General features: G+C 41.9%; 1 protein-coding gene across 1 annotated transcript in view; it reads right to left on the reverse strand.

Annotated features, from left to right (window-relative positions):
- Nucleotides 1–13,874, reverse strand: part of adamtsl3 (ADAMTS-like 3) — a 264,426-nt gene that overhangs the window by 106,038 nt on the left and 144,514 nt on the right. The window contains exon 7 of the mRNA XM_055661003.1: nucleotides 2,173–2,299. Within this exon, the coding sequence (XP_055516978.1) occupies nucleotides 2,173–2,299 (127 nt within the window). The remainder of the gene's footprint in view (nucleotides 1–2,172; nucleotides 2,300–13,874) is intronic.

Below are 13,874 nucleotides of genomic sequence, written 5' to 3' on the forward strand. Positions count from 1 at the left end.
GAGATCCCGGACAAAACCACGCAGGTCACGGGAAGAATGTACAAAGTCCGTACAGACAGCACCCGTAGTCAGGATTGAACGCAGGTCTCGGGCGCTGTGATGCAGCATCTGTACCGCTGCGCCACCGTATCACACGCACTGAACCGCCTTGTTTTTGCCCTCCCCCTCCATAATATGAAACAAGGATTGTTCAAAGATAATTCAACGGAAAAATCAAATCTTGAATTTTAAGCACACTCTTCTGCAAAACAAAGCATAGATCAAACTACAGCTAAGTCAATAAATAATAAATGCAAGCCACATAGTGTGTTTTCTCTGGAAGGGATGTTGTTATCTAGCATGTGTGCCTGCCAAAACCATTAGCAACTTTAGGGTTTACTCAATGATTAATTAGTTTCAGAAGGTCACTCAGAACTTCACCCAACAATTGAGGCATTAGGTGGAACTTTATATATTTTTAATAATATTACTTAATCTGGAATTTAAACAAAAACATAACCAATGTCACTTTCCATAACGAATGAAGGTAACTTTAAAAACATGACTTAATTGATAATTGCAGCATAGCTTCCGTGATGGTCTGGAAGGATGATGGGATGCTCACAATCAGAAGTACCAGGTTGCATTCTAAAGACCCGAGTCTGAAGAAAGGTCCCGGCTAGTGGGAGAGTCTAAGACAAGAGGCCATAACCTTAGAATAAAAGAACGTACCTTCAGAAAGGAGATGAGGAGGAATTTTTTTAGTCAGAGGGTGGTGAATCTGGGGAATTCTTTTCCACACAAGGCTGTGGAGGCCAAGTCAGTGGATATTCTTAAGGCAGAGATAGATAGATTCTTGATTAGTACTGATGTCAGGGGTTATGGGGAGAAGGCAGGAGAATGGGATTAGGAGGGAGAGATAGATCAGCCATGATTGAATGTCAGAGTAGACTCGATGGGCTGAATGGCCCAATTCTGCTCCTATAACTTATGAAAGGCCACCTTGTATCTCATCTTTCGTATGAATTAGAACTATGTTTCCTAATTGTAAGTAAAACAAGGACATGATAATTGGTTGTTTTCAATGTCATGTTATGTGCAAGTATTTTTTTTCATTATTGAGTATACTGTCATGACATTTAAGAGGCAGTTGGACAGGTACACGGATAGGACAGGTTTAGAGGGGTATATGGGTTAAGCTCGAGCAAGTGGGACTGCTGTAGATGGGGCATGTTGGGCTGATGGGCCTGTTTCCATGCTGTGTAACTCAATAACCACTTGTGATACAAAACGTAATTCCAATGAATCCCATTGGCATCTAACTTGTAAATGTATGTTTGTATTTTATGGCAGTGATCACTGGTTCGTGGACCAGGCAACTAAGGCCAGTTGAAGTTTCCTCCTCATTACGCATCTTGAGATGTATTCCCGAAATAAAACATCATCACAGTTGGGTTTCCCCATTCTGTTCTTCCCGTTATTTCACCAAGCAGCTGGTGGTGATGTCACCTCACAGTGCCAGAGATCTGTGCGCAATTCTGTACTTGGAGGCTGTTTGTGTGGAGTCTGCACCTTCTCTTTCAGGTGCTCCTCCATGCCATGCCATAGGTGTGTAGGTCGGGAGGTAGAATGGCCATTGACATTTGCCCTCCTGTGTGGGCCAGTGGGAGAATCTGGGAGCAATTGGTGAGAATGTTGGGAGAATCAAAAACAAGCTGGAATTGATGAAGGACTAGGTCAAGCGATGGTGAATGGTTGGTGTAGACTCAGCGGGCCAAAGAGCAAATATCATTGCTGCGTTTCTCCATGACTCTAATACCAGGAAACAGATAAGCTGAAAAACCACTAACATCATTAATAATTTTCCCTTCAGTGTTTGGTTCTAATTGAGGTTGGAGAATAAATCAGTTTAGTTCCATTTAGTTTATTGTCACGTGTACCGAGGTACAGTGAAAGGCTTTTGTTGCTCGCTAACCAGACAGCAGAAAGACAATGCATGATTACAATCAAATGTATAGATACATATAGACACATGATAAGGGAATAACGTTTAGTGCAAGGTAAAGCAAGAACAGTCTGATCAAGGATAGTCCGAGAGTCATCAATGAGGTAGATAGTAGTTCAGCGGTTTAGTTAATGTTTAGTGAATAAGCGGGTAACATAAAAATGCCAACGAGGGATTGGCAGACGCACGTTTGTCGGGGGAGGTGTGTGACTTGGACTGTCCCCGCACCAGTCTGCAGGTCGAGCCGCCACCCGCACACACTCCACAGTTGTCTTCCTTGGCTTTACTCCCGAGCTGTCGGTCACAACCCACCACCTGCCAACAATGACAACAACAACAACAACAGTCAGGGTAACGGCAGAAGGCAACAGTACACAGGACTTGTATAAAATAAACAGTACACAGCTCCAGGTACAGGGGCTCTGGTTATGTTTAACTCACCCTTAAAATGAAGAGAACTAAGGGGGACCAGACGGTGGGGGGGGGGGGGGGGGGGGTGGGGGTGGGGGGGAAATGGGGTGATTAGAACTAATGGGGGGGGGAAGGGGGAACCATTGGGGCAATAAAGTGGTACTTTGCAACTTTGCCAGTGCCCTTTCCGTGGCCCCTCATTGTATACCTAGGTCAGCAAAACACAGCATCTCACTGCGACATTAAAAGTATCTGATCTAATCTAATGTCCGCTTCAACCTGGGCCGCTAATGAGTTTGGAATTCTTTTTTTATTTTTTTATTATTAGAAGCAAATGTACAAAAATAGAACCAACGGCATTTAAAATGATAGTTATTATACAGCAATTTTAACTTTTTAGCTTTAGTTGGAAGAAAAGAAAGGAGAAAAAGCGAGAAAGAGAAAGAGTGAGATGTGCAAAGATAGAACCCCTAGCAAAGTGGTGTGGCCCAAGAGTGAATAAATGAAAGAAAGAAGAGAGGAATGGGAAAAAAAAGGATAAAAAGAGAAAGAAAGAAAAAAGTGGTGATATACCAGCCTCACATCCCTCCCCACCCAATCCATAATTAGATTAAAATCCAAAGTTGTGTTGTGCCATGCTATCCTTGTAATAAATCAATGAATGGTGTCCATGTCTTCGAAAAATGATCTGGTTTTCCTGCCAAGACAAGTCTGATATTTTCAAGATGTAGTGTCTCGGACATGTTTATAATCCACATCTTAAGAGTAGGGACTGATGTATGTTTCCAAAGTTTAAGTTTAGTTTTTTCGCCATTATCGTGCCATAATTAAAGAAACATCTTTGAAATATTGATAGCTCAGAGCAGGCTTCTGAAGTACCTAGAGTGATCAGTTCCGTATCGGGATCCAATGTTATTTTCAATGTTTTTGAAAACATTTCAAAAATTCCTCTCCAGAAATTATGTAACTTTATACAAGAGACAAAGGAATGGTTTACAGTTGCTTCCTGAAGAAGAAATTTATCGCAAATAGGAGATACACTTGGAAAGATCTTATTCAGTTTAGACTTTGAGTTCGGAATTCTTAACCTTCTGTTTAATATCTGGAAAACCTCACGGTTTTATCAAGGAGAAATTAAATCAAAAGAATCTGCATCAGATATGTAAAATAAATATTTCTGCTGCAAGAACCTTCATCTTAGTATAAGGTTACATCTATTTCAGTTTGAGTTTGAGTTTAGTTTATTGTCACGTGTACTGAGAAAAGCTTTTGTTGCGTGCTATCCAGTCAGTGGAAAGACTATACATGATTACAATGGAGTTGTCCACTGTGTACAGATACAGGATAAAGGGAATAGAGTGGAGCGATTGTGATATGTGATCGCAGATCCACCTTTATGGCCAGCACACAGAGAGTCACCAGGGTCATCTCTCCTTCCTAACCCCATTCTCCTGCCTTCTCCCCATAACCCGTAATAATCAAGAATCTATCTATCTCTGCCTTAAAAAATATCCACTGACTTGGCCACAACAGCCTTCGGTGGCAAAGAATTCCACAGATTCACCACCCTCTGTCTAAAGGAATTTCTCCCCATCTTCTTCCTAAAAGAACGCCCTTTAATTCGTAGGGTTTCGGCCCGAAACGTTGCCAATTTCCTTCGCTCCATAGATGCTGCTGCACCCGCTGAGTTTCTCCAGCACTTTTGTCTAAACAGATATCGGTGAAACCTGGTGCCATTTTAACAAAACACCGCAACATCTAACACCTCAAATTACCAATGGTTTTAGAATCCGACACCCTTGTATCAGATTACTCTGATCGAGGCACTAAATCATTTTCTTTCCCTAGATTGTGGGTCAAAGAATTTTCATACACACACACAATGCATGCACATACCATAATATCACACTGCAGGTTCCAGCCTTATGTGTTAAGTGATAAGTACAATAACGTTGCTCATAGTCATTTACACACCGTATAAACATTGTTAGTCTTGGTGCAGAGGCTAACACAAATGCGAAAAATCTGATTTCAACATGAACACGCTGTTTCAGCTCAGATTTCCCACACTCCAAAGGTTAATTGGCTCAGCATAAATGTAAATTGTTGCTCGTGTGTGTAGGATAGTGTTAGTGTGCGGGGATCACTGGTCGGTGCGGACTCGATGGGCCGAAGGGCCAGTTTCTGCTCTGTACCTCTAAACTAAACCAAAAACTAAACAAAGACAGGCAAGTGAAGATAAAAACATGTTACAAATATCACAAATGTTTATGTCAAAGCTGATAAGCATGTTGATATATCATAGCAGTCACAGTAATATTCCAGTCATGTCATCAGCCCTGTAAAACGTATGGTCTGCATATTACTGAGGTACTCTAATAGCTGCTGGCAACATCAATAGATCATATTAAAGAGGATCTGCCTGTATACATATCACCCTCGGGAGAGAAGCAGGAACCCTGACCTGATGCAATTTGAGGAATAACATTTTGCTGTTTTGCACAGTACAAACTAATGCTGCCTGTCCCGCTGAGTTACTCCAGCACTTTGTGTCTATGGTGTAAACCAGCATCTGCAGTTCCTACCTTCACTAAATTTTCCCATATGTGGATGAAAAGACCTGGAATTTTTGTCCATGATAAATCTCCCAAAAACCCGATTGGAACATTTTTTTTTTTACATCCTCCAAATTTCCACACTTGTTTTAAAACTGTTTTTAAAACTGAATTTAAATTTAACCAGCAAAATCTTCTTCCAAAATTCTTGATATTTTTATTGCCCCTATTTCATTTCCCTTTCTTAAACTTCCATTAATTTCCCAGCTTGAAGTGAACTGTGGAGATTGCCCATCAGTCTGTGATTGAATTGTGTATACGTTTGGATGTCAACAACATATATTTATTCTCAATGCAGTGGAGCAAACATTTGGCAGACTGCTTCCTGGGAAGCTGTGAGTGAGCCATGGAGAGACAGTGTAGGCTAGACTTTGGTTCTTTAAAGTTCAGAAGAATGAGAATAACTTCATTATATACCTACTACAAAGACGTACAGGTTTGTTGGTTAATTGGCTTGGTAAATATGTAAAATTATCCCTAGTGTGTATAGGATAGTATTAATGTGGGGGGGATCTCTGGTTGGCATGGACTCGATGGGCCGAAGGGCCTGTTTCCGCTTGGTATCTTTTTTTGTTTTTGTTTATTTTATTAGAAGTTAATACAGCACAAAACAGTACAGTGGAACCTAATTTTAGGTGCCAACTATGTAATACCGTAATCCATTCTATGTACAACCTCTAGTTTTATGTTATGAGAAGGAAGTAAGCAAGACAAGAAAAAGAAAACAATAGAAAGAGGAAAAAGTGGAAAAATAGATGGCAGAGAGTAGAAAAACGTGAAGTGTGTATATAAAAAATAAAAAAGGAAGAGAGAAAGTGGAAAGTAGAAATAGAAGAGAAGGCCCCTTAAAAGAGAATTTTTCAAATCTGTATTCGGAGATGTAGATCTATCCGCGTCATGAACTGCGCTTGGTATCATTAATACTAAAACTAAACTAAAAAAAATTTTTTAGAGAGCTTGACAAAGGAGGGTGTTGCTACATATGGGGAGCCTGGAACCAGGAGACCACGTGCTGGAACCTTGAGCAAAGAACAAAGTGGTGGAGGAACTCAGCAGGTCAGACAGCATTAGTAGAGTGAAATGGACAGACAACGTTTTGGGTTGGGATCCATTCACAGGCTGATGGAGCAAGGGGGGGGGGGGGGGGGTCTGTTAAAGGGAAGTGAAGGGAAGGGGCAAGTGGGTTCATGTGAGGGGGTCTGTGGTGGGTGGTGGGTGGAATAAGTAATGCAAGACTTGGAGGTGAAGGTCTGACAAAAGGAGCAGTTGTGGATCCTGATAAGGGTAGAACATTGGAAGTGAAATGTAAAACCAGAGGGAGGGTTAGTGGGTGGAAGGGAATGGGGGGACTTCAGTTTAACAATAAAGGGACGGGGCATTTTGGATTGTAAAGGAGAGACATTTCTTCACCCAGAAGGATAAATCTTAACTTTCTACCTTGGAGGGTCATGGAGCCATTGATTTCATTCAGATTTCAGATTGATAGATTTTTGGATGACAGAAAACTCAAGATCTGAGTGTAGGTGGCGTAGCAGTGGAGCTGCTGCTTTACAACCTTTATAGCGCCAGAGACACGGCTTCTCAGCGCCAGAGACGTACGTTCTCCCCGTGACTGCGTGGCTTTTGTCCGGCTGCTCCGGTTTCCTTCCACAATTGGCTTGGTATGAGTGTAAGTTGTCCCTAGTGCGTAGTGTGTAGGATAGCGTTAATGTGCGGGGATCGCTGGGCTGTGCAGACACGGTGGGCGGGAGGGCCTGTTTCCGCGCTGTGTCTCTAAACTAAATGAAACTAAATATGATGTTAAAATAAATATCTGTTGAATGGTAGAGCAAGATGAGCTTGATAATGAAGTTATCGACAGAACTCAGGGAAAACAATGAGGCAGTGGTCCAGGTGAGGACACTAGCAATATTAACACTGGATTCATGAATTAAAAATGAATTGGACATCATCAGATATGTATATATTATGTATGCATGCATGTGTCTGAATGTGTATATACATCACATGTATACATACATTATATATACCCACGTGTGTCTATATGTATATGTATGTATATATCACACATATATACATATATTTAGATTATATACACATACGCACATCACACAAGAATACAAACTATTTGGGTGTAAAATTACAAATGGGACTTTGACATTTCACATTCAATTCGCATTGCAAGATAAATGATGTAAACTAAACTAATATTTTACTGAGGTTTAAAGAATTATCATAGTTGAATTGTTGCGTAATGGCAATGTAAAGTCTGCAAACATTCACGCTAATTGGTGCTTTCATTAATGTCGGGACAGAACCTTCCTGCAACACAGGTGAATGTAACAGTTGCTTTTTTAATTAATGACTGTGGAGCTCGTGTGTTGATACATCCCATAAATCAGAGGTGTAGCTTTAAAATGACAGCCCATTAATGGTAGAGTTCTGACACATTTGCCTCCAAGGCTGGAGGATGTAATTAAGTCAGTATCTTTGAAATGAATGAGAACATTAATGTCTTTGATAGGCATGTCAGACATGAAGCTGGACTGAGGTGGCACATCAGAGTTGCGATAGACAAACACAAAATGCTGGAGTAACTCAGCAGGTCAGACAGCATCTCTGGAGAAAAGGAACAGATGAAGTTTTGGGTCGAAATCCTTGTTCAGACTGAGAGTCACCCATCCCTTCTCTCCAGAGATGCTGCCTAACCAGCTAAGTTACTCCAGCATTTAGTGTCTACCTTCGGTGAAAACCAGCATCTGACAGAGTTAAAAGGTACACAAAAATGCTGGAGAAACTGAGCCAGTGCAGCAGCATCTATGGAGCGAAGGAAATAGGTGACGTTTCGGGCCGAAACCCTTCTTCAGACAGAGTTACCCTGCTGACAGTTACGGCAGCTTTTCTCACTGATGCAAGTCAGGGAGGATGGGGTGGGTGTGAATACAAAACAAAGGATTTCACAGTGAATTGTCACTTGTTATAATAATGTATCAATCATTCACTCGTATCACTAGATGCTGTACATGCCTCCATGGGCGGCACGGTGGTGCAGCGGGTAGAGTTGCTGCCTCACAGCGCCAGAGACCCAGGCTCAATCCTGACCACGGGTGCTGTCTGTGTGGAGTTTGTACCTTCTCCCCGTGACCTGCGTGGGTTTTCTCCGGGTGCTCCGGTTTCCTCCCACAATCCAAAGACGTGCAGGTTTGTAGGTTAATTGGTTTCGGTAAAGATTGTAAATTGTCTCTCGTGTGTGTAGGATCGTGTTATTGTGCGGGGATCGCTGGTCGGCGCAGACTCGGTGGGCCGATGGGCCTGTTTCTGCGCTGTATCTCTAAACTAAAACGAAACAAAATCTGCAATAAAGCAAAAGCTGACACTTATTCAGTTGAGTCCACAATCACAACCAAAGCAATGTCCTCATTCTTTCACTGCCACCTCCTCTCGCTCACATGCCCCCTAACACCACCCGTGTTCTCCAAACACCAACCTATACCAGGGTTAATCTACAGACAACAATTAGCCAAGCAGACAGTGTGTCTCTCAGATGCGAGAGGAAGTGGCAACTACGCAGTGACAAGGAGAGCATGCAAATTCCACACGGGCAACGGACCAAGATTGGTGCAGGAAGAAACTACAGATGCTGGTTTAAACCGAAGATAGACACAAAATGCTGGAGTAACTCAGCGGAACAGGCAGCGTCTCTGGTGAGAAGGAATGGGTGACGTTTCGGGTCGAGACCCTTCTTCAGACTGAGAGTCACGGGAAAGGGAAACGAGAGATATAGACAAGGATGGAGACAGATATAGAACAAATGGATGAATGATATGGAATAAAGAAAGGTAACAGCTCATTGTTACCTGTTGGCTGGGTCAGAACAAACAGATGGTGTGACTAAGTTGGGGAAGGGATGGAGAGAGAGGGAATGCAGGGGTTACTTGAAGTTAGAGACCCATGTTGCTGCAACTGTGAAGTCAGCACAGAGAGTCGACTATGTCGCAGGCTTGCATTTGGAGCTTAATCTGTCACTAACTTTCGCTTTTCTTCAGTACAATCGACCTTTGTACCATCAGGTAGCAAACTTTGCAATGAACTACACGCTTCTTGCAAGAATGCTCCACGACTTGGTTTCCGATTTCTTCATCCATTATTCTAACATAATAAATTATGTTTAAGATTGAGGTTGCATTTATGAATATGTAATAATGAGGGGTTTTGGTCAATTGGATAAGGCTGAAATCTACAAAAGCAACTTACAACTAGCATTTTGAATCATTAATTTACCAAATGAATCCTCCCACATTGGCATTAAGATTAAAGGGACTCAACTCTTTGTGGTGGGTCAAGATTTGGGCTACTTTGTAAAAAGTACCAGATGATTAGGATCAAAGGGAAATTACCTCACAAAGACAGATTAAAAAAAAGTCCTTACATTTTGTTTATGTCTGTGCATAAAAAGGTCATTTAGCTCCATCAATGATCTTCATGTTGCTGGTCAGGAGATGCAATGATTGTTCATAATGGTTATAGATTTGACTTTATCACAGTGAGCAAGCTCTATTATCACACAGTACAAACTATGGCAGGGTTGGCAACGTTTAGTAAATGCCAGGATTCTGTTACATTCCTCAAAATGGATTTAATGCTATTTATTGTGCACAGTTCAAAGCTGAGCATGCGCAGTTCCTCAGGAGCAGCACGGTGGTGCAGCAGGTAGAGCTGCTGTCTCACAGCGCCAGAGACCAGTGTTGGATCCTGACTGGAACCAGGGGCCACAGTTTAAGAATAAGGGGTAAGCCATTTAGAACGGAGATGAGGAAACACTTTTTCACACAGAGAGTTGTGAGTCTGTGGAATTCTCTGCCTCAGAGGGCGGTGGAGGCCTGTTCTCTGGATGCTTTCAAGAGAGAGCTACATAGGGCTCTTAAAGATAGCGGAGTCATGGGATATGGGGAGAAGGCAGGAACGGGGTACAGATTGGGGACGATCAGCCATGATCACATTGAATGGTGGTGCTGGCTCGAAGGGCCGAATGGCCTACTCCTGCACCTATTGTCTATTGTCTATTGCGGGTGCTGTGTGTACGGAGTTTGTACGTTCTCCCCGTGACCTGCGTGGGCTTTCTCCGGGTGCTCCGGTTTCCTCCCACTTTTCAAAGACGTGCAGTTTCGAAGGTTAATTGGCTTCAGTAGTTATAAATTGTCGCTCATGTGTAAAATCTGAAACTGGGATGACATAGAACTAGTGTACGGCTGTTTCCCATGGCCCATTTCCACGCTGTACCTCTAAACTAAACTAAACAGAGGCTTTGGGAGAATATTTATGCTCAGATGAGAGTACGATACAACGTTTCACTGGAAGACTCGCATAAACCAGACCCTTCTCTCCTGTTTCAAAGGTTGAAATCCAATCTAATCAAGGTATTTCAAATAATAAATAGCCGGATAGAGGGAACCAATTTCCTCTGTTGTGGGTATCCAGAAGGAGGAAAAACAATCTTAAAATCAATGCCAGATCACCGGGGAGGATTACTGTATATCTGTTAAGCCCCTGGTAACCTGGAGAAGCCCTGTGTATGCACAGTTAACTGAAAGATTCAAGATTAAGATTGATAGATTTTTCTTTGGAGAAGGATATTAAATGATAAATATTGAGCAAGGTTGATTAAATACATTTGAGGTACAGATCAGACGTTAATAAGGAAACTGGCTGAGGGAGTTGAATCAACATTAGCAAAATGATACCAGGAGTTTGAAGGGTCACATTTATTCACCGGTAATGCACCTACTTACAAACGCTCACTTTCACAACTACAGTCAGGTTTCAATCAGGATCAAAATTCCATTTGTATTCCCACTTTGAAAATAATTCTGGCTTTTTGATGTGTAACTCAGAGAGTCCATCTGACCTCTGAGAGGTTTAACTGGGGTAGATTTGAACTGAAGAAGGGTTCAGTTGCCTATTCCTTCGCTCCACAGATGCTGTCTCACCCGCTGAGTTTCTCCAGCATTTTTGTCTACCGTAGATTTGAACTAATTGCTGACACACCCATTCTTATGAAGAAGGGTCGCGACCCTTATCCAATTATCCAACAAAGTGAAGGTAGACGCAAAAAGCTGGAGTAACTCAGCATCTCTGGAGAGAAGGAATGGGTGACGTTTCGGGACGAGACCCTTCTTCACCTGAAACATGCGTGATGCGGCGTGGTGACGTACTGACGAGTGGTGTTTCCTCAAGTGTTGCAACAGTTTTTTTGTTGCCACTGGATTTTGGAATGTTCAAAACCATTCGGCAACCTTGATACAACAGTCAATGACGCTCGCAGTCGCCAAAACAGTTGCCAAGTGGGACAGGCTGAATCCAATTTCACAACTTGCCACAGTGGTATAGTTCATGGGAATTCTGGAACATTAATAACATACTACAATCGTGGTGTAGGAAAGAACTGCAGATGTTGGTTGGATAGACATATAATGCTGGAGTAACTCAGCGGGTCAGGCAGTATCTCTGGAGTAAAGCTGTGTTTCGATTCGAGATCCTTCTTCAGACGAAATGGGCCTCGATCCGAAATATCACCTATTCCTTTTCTCCAGAAATGCTGCCTGACCCGCTGAGTTACTCCAGAATTTTGTGACTATAATCGTGGTACCACAGTTATTTGGTGGGGACTGTTCATTGAAACAAAGTCAAAGACATTATTTGATAAAAAGAATCAAACAGATGGAATAGCTTGGGGGCCAAATCAATTTGGAAGCAGAAATCAAGAATTGTGGAGAATGATTGATGAAAAAATGCTGGAGTAATTCGGAGAGTCCGGCAGCATCTCTGGAGAACATGGAAGTAATATTTTGGGTCGAGACACTTCTTCAGACCGACCCAAAACTAAACTAAAACACACCCAATAAAGTTGGTAATTGCCGAAATGTGTTTTTGTTTCTTTTCCTTTGCATCATTTGTCTTCATTTGCAACACGTTTGAATATATATTTCATTCTTCAATAGATTAAGCAGTGATGTTTTACAGAACAATGCCATTTGTCTTGCCTTCAGTTTGGGACAGTGGAGATGTCTGTTTAATGTCACTGGTGAAAATATGTTGCAATGCCTGAGACTGAGGGAAACTTGAACCAGCAACATTCCCGTTTAATTGTTCCCACTCACAAGTGCACTTTGCTGCCGTGCAGCTGCAATAATGCTCCTTCAACATTGAAGTTAATTAACAAGCATAGAATTCGGCCACTTATAAAACAAATGGCCATTGTCAGTTACTGAATTACTTGGGTCAGTGGCAACGATGAACAAGGGGCTAAGCCTCATGTCTCTGGAATTCCAGTTGAATAAAGCCATTGAAATGGTTCCTTTACAGAAAAGCATTCTGAATAAAGCCTAAATATTACAGCATGGAAAAAAAGTTGGAAAATGGATTCTATAATTAGCTTCCGACAGAAAGAAATCGAGAGAAAATAATTAGTTATCAAATGAAAAATACACTGCTCTGTTTCTGTCAGTATATCTGCAGTCCTTCAGTTCTTATCTATCGTTTCACTCAGTAAGATAGATCCATTTTTAAGGAGTTCATGAAAGACTAAGAGTCATAACACAGCCTATTTATCAAACTATCGAGCCTGCGTATATCATATTAATTCAGCAATAAGTTTCTTCCCCGAGTGCAGTGTTTGCTTTACTGATCATAAATGGATTGAAATCTTGCAAATATGTTTTACTCTCATCCTTACAATAAAGCAGACAGCAAAATGGAAGTGGTTTCACAGAAAGCAAATGCTTCCCGTTCATCATTTGTACATAATGTTCTCCCTGGGACATCTATTCCGTTAAGCCCAGAGGATCTTTCTTCTTGCTGTGAATGTCTGGGCCTATTTGTAATTTGAATGAATTACATTAGTATGGATGTCAGGGGTTATGGGGAGAAGGCAGGAAAATGGGGGAGAATAGGAGGGAGAGATGGATCAGTCATGATTGAATGGCGGAATAGACTTGATGGGCCGAATGGCCTTATTCTGCTCCTAACACTTATGACCTTAATTGAGTTAAAAGATAGAGCATGGAAACAGGCCCTTCAGACCAAAGTCTAAGCGTGCTTCTTCAGTCAAAATCACAAATTTATAGTGCTGGGAATTTTGTGTAAATGTATCTGAGCATTTGACACAAGCCTGGGACAAGATGGGAGTCCAGGCGTGTTGCTTGCTCGGGCCTGAAATCACTGGGGAATAGTTAGAAGAATTGATAGCCTGGTGCAACATGAACGACCATGGGCAAGGCACGTCACATACTGGCAACAGGTAAACCATGCTTTTGGCTTCCGCTTACTTGTATAGATTAATGATGACATGGCCAAGATGTTTCTGGTGCTCTGCATTACTGAGCAAACTATGACTGCATGACATTACAACAAAAATATACTAATGTCGATTTAGTTTAAGTTGGTCAGATCATAGCTCATCCTCTGGATTTTGATCAAAAGGTTTCCCCGGCTGCAGTTCCCTCTTTATTCCATTCCTTACACCCGGACTAATTCTCCCTCACTTATCACCCTAACTTTTGCAATGTTGCTTTGATCCCTTGTTTTCACACCTTACCAATCCATATTTCTAGACTCCATCTCCCTTAACTCTCAGTCGGAAGAAGGTTCTCGACCTGAAATGTCACCCATTCCTTCTCTCCAGAGATACTGCCTGTCCCCCGCTGAGTTACTCCAGCATTTTGTGTCTGTTTTCCAAATGCTTTATATATCCATTTGATTCTTTGTGAACATGCGCCTTAAAACTAAATTGTTGTCGGTTCCCAGAGTGACACTTGTGTGAGTGCTGGCCTCTCCTTGCCCTTCACTGCAGCAAAGAGTAGCTTGTT

The sequence above is a fragment of the Leucoraja erinacea genome, chromosome 33 (assembly GCF_028641065.1).
Source record: "Leucoraja erinacea ecotype New England chromosome 33, Leri_hhj_1, whole genome shotgun sequence".
NCBI lineage: Eukaryota > Metazoa > Chordata > Chondrichthyes > Rajiformes > Rajidae > Leucoraja > Leucoraja erinaceus.